The 18,510-nt window shown below is 39.0% G+C and overlaps 1 protein-coding gene across 7 annotated transcripts in view; it reads right to left on the bottom strand.

Moving 5' to 3' along the window:
* Nucleotides 1–283: 283 nt before the first annotated feature.
* The window catches only part of slc2a9l2 (solute carrier family 2 member 9, like 2), a 122,785-nt gene continuing 104,558 nt past the window's right edge, over nucleotides 284–18,510 (bottom strand). For all 7 annotated transcript variants that reach the window (XM_027279023.1, XM_027279017.1, XM_027279018.1 and 4 more), the window contains one exon: nucleotides 284–719. In XM_027279023.1, coding sequence (XP_027134824.1) covers nucleotides 477–719 — 243 coding nt within the window. In that variant the 3' untranslated portion in view covers nucleotides 284–476. The remainder of the gene's footprint in view (nucleotides 720–18,510) is intronic.

The raw sequence follows: 18,510 nt of genomic DNA, 5'->3' as shown, positions 1-18,510 counted from the left end.
TAAATGATCTTCCTTTGGCTTCTGTTTACAACTTCAAATTAAACTAATCACCATTTTGAAATGTATATTTAATAAAATATGTGTTTTAATGGTGCAAGTGGATATGTGGATATGGTCTGCAGGGCATTTCGAAATTCCGAAAATGAACTTGCAATCTAAATTGTTGAGTAATTAAATAGATTTTGATATTATATTTTAGCTGAATCCCATCCCTAGTAATGTGTAATATATATAAAGTAAACATGAAATCTGATTCTCAGACAGAGACATAAAGAGACATAAACAAATAATGGAAACACTGTAATATCTGAGAATATCAGTTATACAAAACATATACAATATACCAAAATACATTAAAATTGCCCATAAAACATGAATTTTCATTTCAGTGATCAGATGAAATAATTATGTATAAACAACACATTCTTTCAGTTTACATTTCAGCTATGCTTCTCTAAAGTTAGTTAGTTCTTCAGCTAGTAGGAACTCTCCATCTTAGCGGCATCTTGGACTTTGCCGCTCTCGTTGGACTTAAAGGACAGGACTAGCTCCATTTCTTGGCTGGGGGAGGGGACAGGGATTTTGTTGATTTTGGCAAAGCTCCGACTGATATCCATGAATGTTTTATTTTTGGTTTCAGGGAGGATGAAATATAGGTAGAGAGATCCCAAGGCACAGACCACCACAAACACCAGGAAGGCAAAGGACTGCAACTTCTCCTACACAAACAGAAAACACACATAGAGGAATTACAGATCTGATAAATCTGTATCAAGACACATCATACTGTACATTTTCTGAAAGAACATTGGAAAAGAAATGAAAATGTGTTAAGCACAAAATGTTACCATAGCAAACTGACAGCACACAAAGTCATTCCATTAATCTTGATTGATTTTCCTATTCATGCATTTAAAACTTTGGGTGATTACCGTTCTCCTGCACAGAGCCAAATGCTGCATTTTTTCAGCCACCCTAAACTCTTGCCAACTCCAGAGACACGTCGTCTGTGGCATCTGTTTTGTCATCTGTGTCTGTCAGTGTAACATACCCATGATTTTCCACTCAAAAGGTCCCACAGTCTTGCATATGAGCGCCTGTGCAAGTCAGAGAATGTATCTGCTTCAGATTTTTGAACAACATGCATGCTTGTTTGTTGAAAAATGACGAAGAACTCAGTGCATGAAAGCTAACCTTGTCCAGTGTGTTATGCCAATAATAGAGATTAGTGACAGATTTAAAAATACACACTGACTGATTACCCGGAGGGGGATTTAGAGATGCAAAGAGGGTTTTATTTATTTGTGGGGAGAGAGAGAGAGAGAGAGAGAGAGAGAGAGAGAGAGAGAGAGATTTTGCATAAGGCAGAAAAAAATTGACTGACCCTCATCAGTGTGTCGCTTAGCTATAATACCTTACCCATGAGACGACAGGACTCAAATGCACCGCTATGTAACTGGTATTAGAAATGCAGTGTCCAAACAACCACGGCCTCACTGAAAAACTACTTAGTGCTTTGAATTCACCTGTTATATCACCACTGCTGTTAGTCTCTGACACTGTTTTCCTCCATTGAGCGTATTTCATAATAGCACTAAAAAAAAAACAGAGAGCATCGTGCAAAGGGCCTGACCCAGTTTCCATGCCGCCTTTGTGACGTTAACACTCATCTGCAAAGTTAGCAAGATCTTAGAAAACCCGGGCTTCCTCGCCCAGTTGTCGTTTGAGATGAGTCATCACAGAACACCACATTTCTGCATACACCCACACACTGTCTGTCATTAATCGAATTCTTGCAAGGCTCGTGAACTGAGGAGACAGTTCCATCTTTGACACCGGGATAAGCCTTTGATCTGCTGTCGTGACTCAGCTGGGTTCACTTCACTGCACACACATCCAGTGAGGCACACACACACAAACTCATCAGTGGCTGCAGACAGAGACACAAGCATGAATCATATTTTCATATTTTGTGTTCAAACACATGTTGAACCCAGACTGACATAAAGAGAGGAAATGCCACTTGCAGGACTCAAAACAAAACTTGCCAGTTTTCTAGACTACCGCTCATGTCAAGTTAGTGGAGTGGGCGCTGGGGCGCCCTCATTGTCACGTCAACTTGTTGTTGAGGGTTATACGGGTTGTGTTTGTGTCAGAAGAGGCAAGGGGGAGGGGGGCGAGGGATAGACTGATCCCAGGCTGCACAACACAAACTGCTTCCAAATAAATTGTATTTCATTCCTAAAATTAACATAGACCCATATACCTACATGTAATTAATTGGGATATGTGAAAAATGAAAATCAAATAAAATAAGGAATCTGTGCAGTCATCTACGTGACTCACGTGACTCCAGTTGATTGACGGGCTAACCGACGGTGTTGGCTAAAGTATAGTGGTTAATGATGTCGAGTCTTCATCATGGACCATAGTAAAAAAACAAAGAAGCCATCAGGTGCTCAGTTCAGAAAAAGAAAGAGGAGAAACGGGAAAAAGATAAAGGTATGCAGATTTTTATGAGTGACGTGAGTGACAGTAAGCTATAGGCTATTTATTAACCTCTGGCTAATATGTTGGTATTAGCCACAGAAGACGACTGTATTTGTTTTTTAGATTTGCTGAACTAGCAACTATTAGAATTGAGGCATCATGTCATGCAACTAATTTCACCCATAGGCAACCTAGTCAGACCGCCTCTGATTGGACACGATAGAACAGAACAATGCAAGGCAAGGCTGGATAAGACAAGCCATGGCAGGATGGGACAAAACAGTTCAGGACAAGACAGCATAGTCTAGGAAAAGTGTTGGAAAGGCCAGTGAAGGACAGGACATGGCAGGTTGAGATGATATCGGACAAAAAGTAGAGACTAGTATGGAACAATCAGATACAAAGTAGAATAGGCCAATACTGAACGGCACAGGACAGGAATGGGGCAAGACGGAATTAGACTGGATAGGACAGAAAAGTGTAATTTGGCTAAGATATAACAGCGTAAATTAAGGATGGAATAAGACAGGCCAGGGCAGGACAAAGCCAAATCATGGTACAGAACAGACAGAGATAGGGCAGAATACTGCACAACTGGGCAGGGTGGGGCAGTCTAGGACAAAAAGGAGCCAAGCCACAGCAGGACAAAAATGGATAGGAATATAGAACAGGATGATACGGGGCGGTATAAGACAGAACAGTGTAGGGCAGGATAACCTAAGAGCAAAACTGAATGGGACAGTACAGGACTAACCAGCACAGGACAGAGCAGTGCAAAACAGGAAAGGATGGGATAGGACAGGACACAAGGGTATGGAATTGGACATGACAGACCAGGACAGGGGTAAAGGAGAGGAGAATATTTAAAGACACGCTGGGCATAAATCTGATGGAGACATTAAAAACTGTCTTGGTCCAGTGACTGCCCGTTACTGGGAAGTATATTGTCACGGTCACTGGTTTCTGGGGCAAGACCAAGTCATCATTGATGGTGGGGGTGTAAACTGTGTGCATGTATTATTTGCATTTGTGTGGGCTTTTATAGATTGTGTTAAATCTTCCCAATGGAAGGCACATTCAAGGACGCAAGGATGTAGTGCATTTATAGATTTTATGGATTACAAACAATCATTTAGCACCACAGTTATGGATCGAATAATCCTAACTCATTAGTAACATACAAATGCATGCAAACACAGTACAGCAATCAATCGAATTTAGTATGATGGCTCATTAGTCTTAAGTCATGTCATAAACAAACAGTGCAAGTTGTTATTGCCCCATTTTATTTTTATTTTATCTGATAGTGCCAATAGATCATCTGTATGTCAACTGCATTTAGCTTAATGTTTGAAAGTAACTGGAAAAGATCATGAAATGCAAATAAAACTGCTAACAGTGACCACCCACACTGATAAACTAATACACTCAGTTTATATCATTGCTATAAACACTTTTCAACTTTTCATTTATTAATACAATAGATCAGTTTTCATGCAATTTTTAAAAATAATTTAATGGGGCTTTAAATGTTTATTTAGTTTAAGAAGAAGGAAAACAGTTTTGAGATACATGGTTTTACAGGACACGAGATGCAGCAATAAATTATTATGAAACTTCAATTTCAAATTTAATGCTCATTCTTCAACTTGGAAATGGTACTGAACAATCTCACCACAGGGTCCACTTAGTAGCTATTTTATAGGTTTGATCATCACACAGTCTTTGTTAGAAACTTCCCAGTTGTAAATGTGCTTCTCTGAGCACTTTAAAGACCTCATCCTTATTGCCTTAAAGATTGGGATTGAAAGGCAGTGGTGGAATGTAACTAAGTATGTTTCTTAAAGACCCATTGTGTAACTTTTCTGCCATAAAATAACAGATTTGAAATCATGTTGATACTCCACTGACATGTACATCAGGTGAATGGTGTCTCTGTCATTCCCACTCTGCAGAGTGTGGGGAGGGGAGGGTGACTGAGGTAGAAGCTGCCAGACAAGAGTAAATCTGGGACTAACTATTAGTTGTTGGCAAGGGCTTCATGAAAGACAGACATAGAGTTGGGCTTCTTGTTGCTGGACTAGCTGGCTGCTATGTCTTGTGTTGTTGCACTTGATAACTGGCTGTTAGCAAAGTTGTCAGCTCGACAGTTTTTGATCATGTGTATTATAATCATAACAAGTATATATGTGCAACTGGCAATATTTACCACAGCATTATTACACTCTGAAACTGGGGGCACTAATATATAAATACACGATTTGGATTTAAAGATTGTTGTCTTTTTTATGGAAACAATCAAAGCTAAAACAATTCCACCTACAAAATTCATAATTTTGAGATACATGGTTTTATCTCAGTAATGTGGTTTTCAACACTCTTACGGGACAGTAAATTTGATGACTTTGTAATGTGTCCCTGTTCATTTTCACATTCGATACCTGTCTGGATTACAAAGTGGGCTGTTAATTATAGTCCTCCTGGCCAACATTTACAATGTCATTTGTACTAAACTGTTCTTATGTTTCATTTCATTTTTTTTAGCTTTATTAACTTCCAGGACTATGTCACGACATATGAAATTGGTTATGTCTTAAAGAAAAATTGCCTTGCTAGTTCTCTCTGCTAATGTTCTTATTGTCATTCATAGACCATATGTTTCCATTATTTCCAGCCTATGTATTCCCAATGTGAATTTGTACCCACATAATGAAACAAAGATCCATGAGAAAAGCAAGACAAGGCCAGGGTAAATAAGACGTGTGTACAGAAATTCAAAATAAGGCAATCGGACAAAGTACAATGGTCTGCAGTCAGTGTGTCAGCTGAAAACAAACTGATGGTGCTTGATATTCAACATATCGCTACGACACAAAATCTCTCTAAGCAGTGGTTAAATGTGCTCAGCTGCTGCGCCGCTGTTAAATAACATTTTATGATTTCCTCATAGGGAAAATGTAAGAAGTTATTGTCCCAAGAAATTGTGTTTGATTGTAGATATCACAACAAGGCAACACTTTGTTGCAACAAATGTTTTTTTTTTAACTGTATTTGCATCATTCATCCTCTGAGTATTGTATGCTTCATGTTTGATTTGCTTTTGTTTAAATGGATAATTAGTCATTGTGCAGAATCATAAAATACAATGCTCTGTAGTGGGAGGCAATAAGTTATTATTAAACTCAATCAAATTGATTTCAACTTATGTTATTGATTGAGCTCAGAGGTGGGACAAGGGGGTGGCTAGAGGGGACAAAAGTGCCACCTGTAGTTGGCTTGTCAGTGTCACAGCCTCTGTATGACTGTTGTGTTGGTGTGATATTTCAATCAAACGACCACAAATTGATAGAGATGCAAATTAACCATAAAATAACAAAAAGCAACTATAAGTGATGGAAAACTACTACAAAGACACAGAACAATGCCCTTGTGTCCTGCTCCTCTGTCTTGTGTTGTTTACATGTCTGTGTCCAGAGCCACATTGTCTTGTAATTTGTCCATGGCTGTAGGTTCTTTGGGTTTACAAATAACAGTTGTGTATTTTTTGGTAAATAGTAAGTGGACTGCATTTTATACAGCTGCCTTTCTAGCCCTCTGAATGCCCAAAGTGCTTTACACACACATTCATGAACTAGAAGCAGCTGGCATGTGCCAACTCGTCAGAAAGCATAGTACACACACACACACACACACACACACACACACACACACACACACACACACACATACACACACACACACTGGATTCAGTATCAGTATCTTTCCCAAGGACACTTTGACATGTGGACTGGAAGGAGCTGGAAATCGAGCAGCCAATGTTTCAAATAGTAGACCGCCCGCTTTTGTGACAGGTTTGAGTTTTGTGTTTCCTGTTTTATTTGTAGTTCTCTCCTGCCTGTGTCTTGCATTTCTACTTCCTGCCTTCCTGCCTGTTTTCTTGCCTGTTTTTGATTATGCATCTGTCCCTGATAAGTTTCACCTGGTGTCCTGCATGGTTATTTAGTTCCTGTGTTTTATTTTGTTCCTTCGTCCGTCCTTGTGTGTGTCTGAAGCCTGCCTGTTTTCCTGTCTCTGTTTCCGATTTGGTTCTTGGTTCTGGGTTTTGGTTGTTAAGTTTTAATGTTTTTAAGGTAACTTTAATACTTGCGTGTTGAACACAAAGGAACACAGGTGCCTAATCAAAAACAGGCTGGAAAACAAGGCAGGGAGTAGAAATGCAAAGTGCATACAGCGAGAACCACAAAATAAAACAGGAAACACAAAATAAACTCAAAACTGTCACAGCTTTACCTCTAATGGTTACATTAAAAGCTGATTGAACACTTACACTAGCAAACTACATACAAAGTGAATGCAAGAACTCAAATTCATGTCCAACTGTGACAGGCAACACAGATGAAAAGAATGTGACAGACAGCTGTTGAGTGCTGGGGAGCCCTGGAGAAATAAACGCCTGGAGTCACAACGCTCTGATCTGGAGATATTCACCGGCGGGAGGAGAATCAAACTTTGTCTTTTAAAGTTTTATTAAAAAGTGGATTTATCTTCACACTGGCTTCTCAACCTGTCTGCAGGAAGAAATGTAGATGCTAACCTCCACAAGCATTTTGAAAGTTGCTTATTTGTCAAAATATGAATTCAATTTTTTTTTACAAATCACGATCATGATGTAGTTATTTCGATGTCCCGTTGATCTGTTTATTGCAAATAAAATCACAGGCAAAATTATGGACTCATACTGCTGTAGTACCCCAGATTAAGGGCAAATATTTACTCACACATAATCAATGAAAAAAAATCCAGTGAGTAATGTGAGGGGAAAATTCATAGTTTTATGTTTGAATACACCACAAGACACGTCCGCCCCTAAATTAGGCAATCAACAAACGTCCTACTAATAATGTACACTTTAGTATTGCCAAGAGGGCTTTAATTTTCCTCTTCTTAAACCCCAAAAAGTTTCCAAACAAGCCAGAGCAAAAGATCAAATGACACCTCAGAGGTCGCCTATCAACAGTAAAGGGATGTGACAGTACAGCGGTTTTCAGGTGCCAGTCAGTAACCCCTGAGTCACTGCTGTGATCTGTTATGCCCAGTATGTACTTAGGAGTAAGTAAGCCTAGCAATATTTGTGGCATTGACTTGTTAAAAATAACACTCCTCCTCACCTTGGACAGCCTTATCCCCTCCTCCGCTCTTTACCTCAATCTCCATCTAATCCATTTCTTTCTAGTTCCCTTGTGGCATCGCTACCTCTTTGGTGTATGCCTCTATTATCTGTCTAATTACATATTCAGCTCTACTTCTACTTGCCCTTCCACTGACTGACATCTATTGCCACCAATCTCATTGTACATCCATCAACTTGAAGGAGCCATCTATTTTTATAATAACAATACATCTCTCCTCTCCATCTTCCTATGTAACAGAGTGAGGCAGACATGCACATATGTTCATATGTATATAAACTCACTAGTTCCCATCAGGCATTAGGGAATGAGGTGACAATGTAAAGAGACAATGCTGAGATGTATAATTAGTGTCCCGTGGATCTGCTGACACTCTCCAGATGAGGTTCTACATACCAATTTAGATCTGGCACCTTCCTGACAACACAGTAAGCCCCCTCTGATCATTAAAACTAATGAATACTGAGAGATTGCTTATAGGATTACACATACCAAAATATCTGTCAAGTGGAAACGGCTGTGAGTTCAAAACATTTATGGAAATTAAAAATTAAAAATTACTTCCAGAGAACTGATTTTTTATTCCTGTAACAGAATCTCCCACCTGATAATAGTGTGAGTGTTAATTGGGCACAAAATGCAGGTAAACGCTACAAGAAATGAAAAGAAGAAAAAGCCTTTGAATACTTTGATCCATCAAAATGAGAAATCTACATTAAACAGGGGCTTCATAGAGAAAAACTGGATGACAAATGAAAATGGAAATGAGATGGTCGAAGCATTTTACTACAAAGTTTTCTAGTAATTGCTTAATATTGGACAAAATGCTATTACTCGGACAAAGCAAGAAAATGTGTCATAATTTAACCCTGTATAATAATTTTAAGTATTTACATTTGAAAAGTGACAAGTAAACTCAAGTAAACCTTTGGCACATTTTATAGTGATAACTGACTTGATTGATAGCTTGATATTAAATCTTTTTTATTTTAGTTTTTAGAGTCTTTCTATTTGTCAGTTTACCACTTTGGTCCAGACTAAAATACAAATCTATAAAATAAAACAACTCTTGTCATTTTTGTGGAATTTTGTACAGACATTCGTGGTTCCCAGATGATTGAGGATACTGACTTTGCTGATCCTGAATTTTCCACTAACACCGGGGACACACAGGAAGCAAAAGCATAGTGACAGGTCAATTTGTGTTTGAACCTGGCACATTTCTCCACATCGGCTCTTCTCCTGCCTCCCTGTGTGTGTGTCTGCTTGTCTTTAATGCAATGCTGAGACACAACTGACAAATATGCGCAATAAGCATATCATCTTAAATGCACAATCACAAACAGGAGTGATACTCTTTCTAATAAATGTAGTGGAAGGGCAGGGAATCGAAATTGAAACTGAACAGTGGGGAGAGGGATAAAAAAAGCAAATGGGTTGGCAAGCATGAGATAGATATTTCATCATTCATCCAAATTAGATAATTTATATCGCTTGTAATAGATTATCAATGTGTTTCTTTTTTCTTTTTCTTACAGATTTACTCAAGGCTGGTGGAGAAAATAGAACAGTCATCCGAATGAGTGCAAGCTGATCATGGAGTACCATGCCGTGGTGTGCACGGTGTGAACCGTCCAACATAGGAGCCGAAAGGGAGCAAGCAGCACTCAATGCACTTCTGTGTATCCCCTGCATAACACTGCCACAAGTTCACAAGTTCACAATATAAACATTTTTTTCAACATAATGTTTTATCCTGCAGTTCTGAAGTGAATTTTCTACCCCATAAAACATTTGCAAAGCAATTTTAAAAGCTGTTTGTTAACACTGTCTTGAGGTCTTTGTTTCTTTTTTTCTGTCTGCAATCAGCAGAAATGTGTGTCACGTACTTTTTGCAGAACATCAGATAGAAACAATCCAAGAGGTGCTCATCAAAACATTGTTCTACAGCACCACTAATGGTCACAAAAGCCACAGGGTACTTTTAGGTGTCTGTATTTGGATACTTACACTTTAGAAATAACACACACTGTTCGCCTCCTGTGAAAACTGGGGAGCTATCACATGCAGGAAACCTGTAATCAGTGTGAGTGAAAGTACTGGTATGTGTCGCCCCTCTGATCTGTTCCGTTGTTAGGCTTCTCCACTTGTCAGCTTGTTTGTGTTTGTGTAAAATCGATAAGACTTAGGTAAAAGAAAAACGTATCGACTGATCCTTTGAGAATTACAACTTCCTCTTCTAAGAAACCACTATATGACCATTTCATATGCCTTTTTTAGCTATTTTAGCTCTCTCTTCGCTTTTTGCCTCCCACACATGGCACATTGGTGCAGCTGACTGAAAGGACAAAATGAGGTTTAACTGCAGGGGCTGCCAGGGAAACGGACATAAAACATTTGACAGAAGGTCAATGCAATGTCACTACAATGTCCAACATGCTGCAAGCAAAGTTTTACTCTCTGAAACTTCTGTCCTGAATTTTGTCTCCTTGTTTCTCTCTGCCCTTTCACAGTTACAGTAAGACAAACCCAGCCTGTGTGTGAGTGCATGCGTGTGCATGTTTGGCTTAAATAATACATTTCAATTTATTTTATTTTATTTTGTTTAACGTAAAGGTCACAGGAGAAGCAAGCAACCTCAGCATAAAGGTGGAATATGTTTTCTGGTCCTTTACTCACTGTGAAAATAACTACAAGTAAGCAAATAAAAGTCCTGTATTCAAAACCTCACTTATGTGATCAGCAAAATGTACAAAAGTATCAAAGGTATAGAGAAAAAACGGTGAGGTAATTTTAACTACTTTAGCTAACTGGGTAGTATAATCTATAGCCAAAAAATAAAATACCATCATCATCATCTCTAACCTAAAAGGTTACATTTTCATTAACTCAAGTTTGTTTATTACAAAACAAAATTACCACATTTAGGCATACATAGTTTTTACTGATCAGGAAGGGAATGAAAAACTGTAATCTGAAAAAAGTAACTAGCAAATAAATGTAGTGGAGAAGTATAAGATTGCATAAAAGGGGTAAACCCAAGGAAAGTACTTTAAATCTGTACTTTTCACCGCTGGTACTGCAAGCGGTTAACATCTATAGCAAAGCTCAGCGGAAACTGCATTTACCACCCCCCCACTCCCTACCTCATCAAGTATTTTGTTTATCTTGACTAACCATCGATCTCTAATGTTGGTTGTGGTGGTTTATCATTTTTATGACATGTGTACTGTAGTATTCAGCTACAGCAGTAGGAGTATGCCATGTAATGACATGAGCTGTAATGCGGAAACTGTACGTGTGCACTTGTGCATGAATAGAAATGAGACATGCTGTTCACTCAATGAAGTCATGATGTAATGGAGATGGCTGTACTGTAATACAAAGCAATTAGACTTTCCTGTATAGTTCCGTCACATTAAGTTTATTGTTGGATACAGCACAGTGATATTTTAATGAATTTCAGAGTCCCTGCTCCTGTTTTTCAGAACTTAACAAGGTTATGCCTGAAACATCCTGTGCTCATGTCATTTGTGCTTATCCTCAGCAGAGAGCGACTGTAACTGAATACTTGCTTGCGAACGTCCTGATGAATGCCTGGGGCTAAATGCCTGCATCCAACTGCATCGACTAGAGGTCAGACTCATTCCTGCCATGATGCTCACGCATGCACTCTATTTCTAGCCACAGAGGAGTGTTTGAAAAATTCAATACAAGACTAAAGATGCGATTGAGACATGCAAAAGGCTGACAGCCTCTGGATTAAACAAATTACTAGCAGTAAGAGTCATTTAAATGAAAATGCAGGCATAGGATTTATGAAACATAGAGATCTGTGTAACATCTCTAAGTCCCTAATACTGACTGATTAACACATGATTAAGCAGGTGAGTGTAACAGCAATTCAGCCACCTGTCTCTATAGTTCTTTTTATGGATTCATAATGCGACCTGATGTCTCAGTACTTGATATGCAGCAAATGAAATGCAATTACTCAAACTGTGTCTTTTTTAAGCTGAGACATTTATGTGTAGATTCACCAGTATTAATGCCTCGCCTCTCAGAGCTTTGAAGCATTAAAATGTTTATGCATGTAAGCAGTCAGTTTAAGTCAGCCAATGTTTTGAGGGAGCATTGCAGGAAATATTTCTCCATCATGTTCCCAAGATTGGAATTCAAATAAGGTATCTAATAAGGCGTTGTGTGTACCTTATTTATTCATTTAATCATAAACATATTAATATGAAGATATTTCCTACCCACTGTAGTGAAGTATTTTGTTGTGCTATGCAAAACAACTGTTGTGCCAGAGTGTGAAATAAATAAATAAATAAAAATCTCAGAAATATGAAAGCCTTAAGCAACACTTCCTGCACCAGGTATTAACAATAAATGATTGTTTTTAAGCAGCTAAAACAAGCCTCAGGCTTTTTCTACAAATGAAGGCGCAAATGGAAAAGTGAGGAGAAGCTTGAATAAGTTAAGAAAACTGTGGATTTCAGAGGTCATGAACTTCAGAGTACATTACATTTTTTTCAACTCATGAAGATTGAAATGTCAAATGTCATTAGGATCTAATGAGGGACAAGTGGGACATTATGACCAAGGGCAAAGTTCTGCCTCTATAAAAAGCTGAGCTGAACTATGTCCTCAGTACGGAGGGCAATTATAACAGGCAGTGTGACTTAACTTCCCTCACACTATGAAATAAAGAATTTAAATTTGAAAAACCTGGGGCAGTCGGTGGCGTAGTGGGCTAAGCGGCCGCCCCGTGTGTAGAGGCTACAGTCCTTGCTGCAGCTAGCCCCGGCTCGAATCCCGCGTCGGACAGCCATTTACTGTGTGTCGTTCCCCCTCTCTCTGTCCCCTGCTTCCTGTCTATCTTTAGCTGTCCTATCATAAAAGGCCAAAAAAATAATCATTGAAAAAAAATTGAAAAACCTACTGTGAGGTAGATAGGTAACAAGTATAGTCTAAATATTTCCCTCTCTGTAAGACTATATAAGACATTAATGAATCAATGTCAACGCACAAACATGAGAGTGGTATGAATCTAAAAGTGGCAAGAAAGTTGATAAGTATTTCCAAATACTTACTATTGCTAAACTATTGCCTAACAAACCTTAATACAGGAAAGTATCTATGAAGCATTTAACCTAAAAATCTAAGGTAGCTCATAGAGGAAAAAGCCTAAACATATACATGGAGCCTGGAAAAGAGGCAGCTAATAAACACAGAGCTCACACACTAATTGTGAAATTGATGTTAGAGAGAGAGTGAAAAAGAAAAAGACAAAGAGACAGTGAAGGATTAAGATACAGAAGGGTCAATTTATGGTTGCCCTAAAATGTAGACAAGGTCAAAGGAACAACAGATGAAAAAAAAAAGTTAATTTTTATGCATTTCAGTTACATAGAAAATTTCCATCCATTTGAATTACACGCTTTTAATATAAATTGAGTAATAAACTTGATGTGAAGCAAGTAACAAGATTTGAGAAAGAATAATACTAATAAACTCCAAATGACTACATTCATTTTCACCGGGTTTGGGCAAACAAATTGGTTTTATTAATTTTGGATGCATAAACCTGGTTACTACTATACACTACTGTGTGTGGAAGCACATTGAGTTTATTAGTACTATTACTGTATATAAACCTTATTACTTGCTTCAGTTAATTTATATTAAGCATATGTAATACAAATGGATGGAAATTTTCTATGTAATTGAAAATGTAATTGTAGTCCTGAATTTTAGCCAAACATTTTTTCAGTGTACTCGTCTTCCTGAAGTCCTTAGGAGAAAGGGACTGTAGAGAAACAGAAAGGAGCAGGACAACGCACTTTGAGAGAAAGGAGATCGCAGCACAAGGCTGGAGCACAAGTATGTGGGCAGTAAAATGAAGAGGCAGACTGATGTGTTGATGTGACTATTTCAAACTAAAATGTCACATTGATTTCTCCTCTGTGCAATTAAATAACAACCTCTATGATTGTCTATGGCAGCATTCTGTTCATAAACAGATGGTCATGGTAACCATAAAAATAAACAGCTTTAACATATAGAGCGATGATTCTCCTGACTGCGTTGTCAGAAGATCTTTACAGGAACATGACTTATATTTATCATCTAATGGTTGAGTTCAGAGTAAAGATTTGACGTGCAGGGAAGAAACGGGTCTGTGAAAGATGATTTATAAAGTGTCAAAGTATATTACAGCCAGTTGGATCTAACTCGGTGTAGTTAGGATGAAGAATGTGCTCATTTAGGACGCCTGCCGAGATATTAAAGACTAGCTACAAAACATCTCAACATCAGAGGGGAAGGAAGAGCACGGCGGAGAGGGAGAGACAGAGAGAATATATATACAGGCAATGGTACACTTTGTTTTTCCCAACAGACCTCATTTCTCCTTCTGCAGCCTAATAAAAAAAGCAAATGCACATAATCAAGCTAATTTCCCGGCTCATTTTCTATTCATTCCTGCTGCAAACCAAATAAATCCTCCGGGCTGTTTATTGCTAGTTTGCACAAAGTTACAGCTTCTGCCCCTCTCAGCAGCTCAAGTCATTTACAGTAGCTCACCAAAACAGCAACTGTTTTACTTTCTCTCTAATGAGTTGAGCCCTTCATTATGTTTTGGGAATAGTGTCAGTACTGACAAAGTAAATCAGCCTCAGACCCTGTACCACCCTGTGGAAATAAGATTTTCATCAATAACAAACATACTTGGGGCATTTATTTAGACAGTGCAGTATCTCAATATGTGTTATACTGAAATATAGCCTAAAGGACTTGAGGGAATTGGAATGTACAATAAATTAAAAGGCACAACATAAAGAAATTATTGAAGAAAAATAAATCTCTCTTCTGGAACTATTTGTCAATTTCTGAGCAATTTCTGGTACAACAAATGGTGAAACAAACGGGAGCTCTGCATCCAATTCTAGGGCTCGGCATCTCCTGAGATAATACAGCTTGTTTGGCCTGTATTCTCGCTGTCGTAAATCCATACAAGTGGTTACGCTGGAGAATACTCTAGTGAGCCAGCTGGCTCTGAACCAAGCAGGAATTCAGAACTGAATGCTAGGGGACTGGTCTCTCTGTCTTTGAGTAATAGAAATTAACTGGTGGTGGTGACTTCAGAATCCCGTCTGGGCTCAGCCATGTAGAGACACGGCCGAGCTGCTGATGGATTTTCGATTGCATTGTTCTGTCACGAACAGGTTTTTGTGACAAATTTAGACTCGTATTTAAAAAAGAAAATTCATTTTCACTTTTGATTGCTTATCCAACGAAGACACTATTCACCACAGTTTCCAGCAAACAAGTACAGCTAATATAACAGAAAGTGAAGAAAAAATAAGGAAACACAAATGAGCTGCTTATTATGCACCAGAGTGCTGCTAAGTAATTTAAAAAGCAAACAGTGATACTTCTTGAACTGGGGAATGTTTGTGCTGCAAATCACAATTTTCAAATAAGATTTTCGGCAAGTTTTTAATCTGATTGTTATATATTTTAATTCAATGCATATAAATTCCCAGATTTAGAGGGAAAATGAAATCCAGAAATAATCAGTCCTTACAACATGTTACATCACTCTGGTAACTTGCATTGCCCACCCTGATGAGCAGGCACACAGGTTCAGAGTGTGGACTCCTGTCACTGCAAACAACTCGAGTCCCAGGAGCCACAAACATGGTGGCAGACCTCCTGTCCAGGGAGAATCCTTTAAACCCACAGGCTGTCAGCTGGTTTGGCAGCGATACTGTACCTGCAGGCCACTGTGGATAACAATTTTTTTTCACAAATGAACTATCAGTGTCCACACTGCTATATGACTCCCCTCCTGCAGCACAGCCAGGGGAACAAAAGTTTATATTCAAGGTGCATGGATGAATTTAGCATTCTCACTAAATGGTTAACCCTCGGTCTGACTTGTGAGGAGTTAAATCAGGACGCTGGCAGTCTGCCTACTGTCATGTTGGAAACTGTTCAAAGAATTCACAGTTGCTGCACAAAGTGACACATGTTTATAATTGGTGAAACAGCAGGCCAGTTACTGTTCTGATATGCTGTTCTTCCTGCAGGACATGATGGATGAAGAATAAGCCTTCTCCTCTATCAAAGGCTGTCTGGCAGCCATATTGGTATGTCCAACAGGTTTCATCACTACCCACACCGGCCCATGCAGGGGTCTGCACTCTCTGCTGTGCTGCTCCACATAAGAGGAGACATCACATACTCATCTTCTTTAACCCCCTGGTAATTATATGGGTAGAGCCTCATTTTAAGAAAGTGCAAAACAAAGTGTTGCAGCTCTGCTCCCGGGGTTGGCCTTGCCAGGCACACCGTAGAATACAGTCCATCAGTTTGTCCCAGAGCTGTCCAAGCTGCTTTAGTGCCTGAGGTGATGAGTTCCTCCCATCTCTGCATGTTAATAGAGCTGGTGGTGCTCCTCTAATATCCACTCTATTCTTCTATATTACCTTTTATCTGTCCACTCTGAGTGATCATGGTCTGGCCCTGACATGGCTAAGCTTTTCTTGTCAGGGTCTTTCACACTGGTTTGTGGAGGATATTAGTTTGGATTATAGGTGTAGAAGAGTTAATGTCCTCATGGGCCACAGATCCTATTCTAGGGCTTGTTAAAAGGGGTGTCAATTCAGAACATCTGACTCCTCAGACTCAGAGCAGATTACATGCGGCACTTAATCTCTTTGGGGTCTGTCTGGATGGTCATGTAGCCTGGGAATGTAGCAATACAGGAGTGGTTCCTATCTCCTATAGACACTGAATTAACTTAGAAAGTGCAGCAGTTCCCTGCACTTATAGACTACTTTGTAGTTTTTTCAAGTGTCTGGCAGACTTCACTCATTTTAAACTCTATGTGCTTTGAAATCTGCTAACTGATAAGAGTACAAGGAGACAATGCATGGGAGATGGGTCCTGTAGACCAAGTGGAAAAATTGTATGGTACATCAGATAAGTCTCACTCTCAGTGGCACAAACTGTGCGCTCAAACACAAAGACAAAATCTTATCATCACTGTCCTAAGCCCGTACGAGTTTATGAGACTCGAAACAGCAACAACCGTCAGGATGGCGACATTACAAATGTACGTAAAAAATTGACAAAAGATTTGAATTTAACACTGTTCCTACAGTGACATCAAGACATACTGTATGCTTGACCCTGTGTAACCCCATACATGGCATGCTAGAATAGAAAATTTCCTCACAATAGAGACCTTTGTCCTTTCTTTAAATTCCATGTTATATAAAGGTTCTGTGTGGTTGTCTTCTTCTTCTTTCGGCATAGTTTCTGAGCTTTGGACAATACCAAATTCCCTCTTTCTGTTGTTCCTTATGGATCTCTGGTTGTTTTTGTTTTGCTTTATTCATATTACACTTTGCATTACCTTTTTTTCTGGCCAGCCAGGCATTTGTGTTAGATTGATAAGGAGGAAATGGATGTTGAGTAGGGGCATGAGGTGATGATGGGGATTCCTTGCGTATGTTGATGCTTTTCTGTGAGGAGAAAACTAGCTGCTAGATCAATAAATTTAACTCATGTTTTATTTGTATTTGAATCAATCATCACCAAGTTATAGGACTTTGCAGCTGTAGGTATGGATAAGTAAAAATATTATACCTTTTTTTGTTTGAAGAATGCAGGATTTCCTGAGAGTCTGTTTTGTTCTGTTCTGGTTATGTCATTATGACTGTCCTATAGTGTTTTCAGCTCCCCTGTGTCTCATGTTGCTCCCCTGTTTGTCCTCTCTCTGTGTATTTGTTTTGTCTGGATGTGACTCCATCTCACTTCTGCAGCTCATCCACTCATCAAGCTCTTGCAGAATAACTACCCCAGTCTTCACAGCAGTCTTCCCTAAATCGTTCAGTTTGTCTATGTGGTACAGGTGCTATGGCCAAGATTATAATTTTCTCATGTTTTCTGGAGTCCAGCCAAACCTGAGTTTTGTCTGCCTGATTTGCCCTGCGCCACTTAAATTTGTTTTCCTGTTGTTCTGTCCTGTTGTTGATGGTCTAGCACAACCTGCCTGTCCCACTCCACTGTGAAAGCCTGATCCGGCCTTTTAATCCTATGTCTCTTATGAATAAATCCAATTTTAACTGTTTGAAAAGCCTTTATTCGAGTCCTGCCTTTGAGTGCAGAAAAACTATGCAGCTTAACGGTTTACCAATATATAGATTACTCACCATCACTGCAATATTGGGACCAAATAAGGCCCCAGCAGAAAATATCAAACTTAACACACAAAGACACAGACAAAGAGCATGTAGAACGTTGTACTGTATATGAATTATTGTTGGTCTGAGGTGACCTACACTTCTTGGCTTGTACAAACAATGTCACCGAAAAGGTTTCATAATGTTTCCCCAAGATTTAGGAATCTAGTTTGCCGCCTTGAGATTTCACTTTTATGCCCTCTTGTCATCCTGTCTATCATTTTCTCCACACAACACCACAGAACCTAAAGAACTGATATTGAGAAAGTCCCTCGGTCATTACTCCCGTCATATTGTAGTAGAGGCCTGATAGTTCACTCCATAGTGAGTTGTAAATTAAAATTTGGGACACATTATCATTTTGCCTGTGGTAATTTTTACATCTAGAAAATGTGACAGATTGCAGGAGGTACATGGGAAAGGCACAACTTTTTTTAAACTCCAGGAATTCTTGAGTGCACAATATAGAGCATACATTTCAGAATTAACAAACTCAGAATGCAATCTCTGAAAATAAAATAGCTCTATACTAAACTGGAAGTAACTTCAGCCACAGCCTGCCTGGAACCTTTTGG

Source organism: Larimichthys crocea, chromosome VI, assembly GCF_000972845.2.
Source record: "Larimichthys crocea isolate SSNF chromosome VI, L_crocea_2.0, whole genome shotgun sequence".
Taxonomy (NCBI): Eukaryota; Metazoa; Chordata; class Actinopteri; family Sciaenidae; genus Larimichthys; species Larimichthys crocea.
Note: the sequence above shows the minus strand (reverse complement) of the source record. Positions and strands in the feature narration are given on the sequence as shown.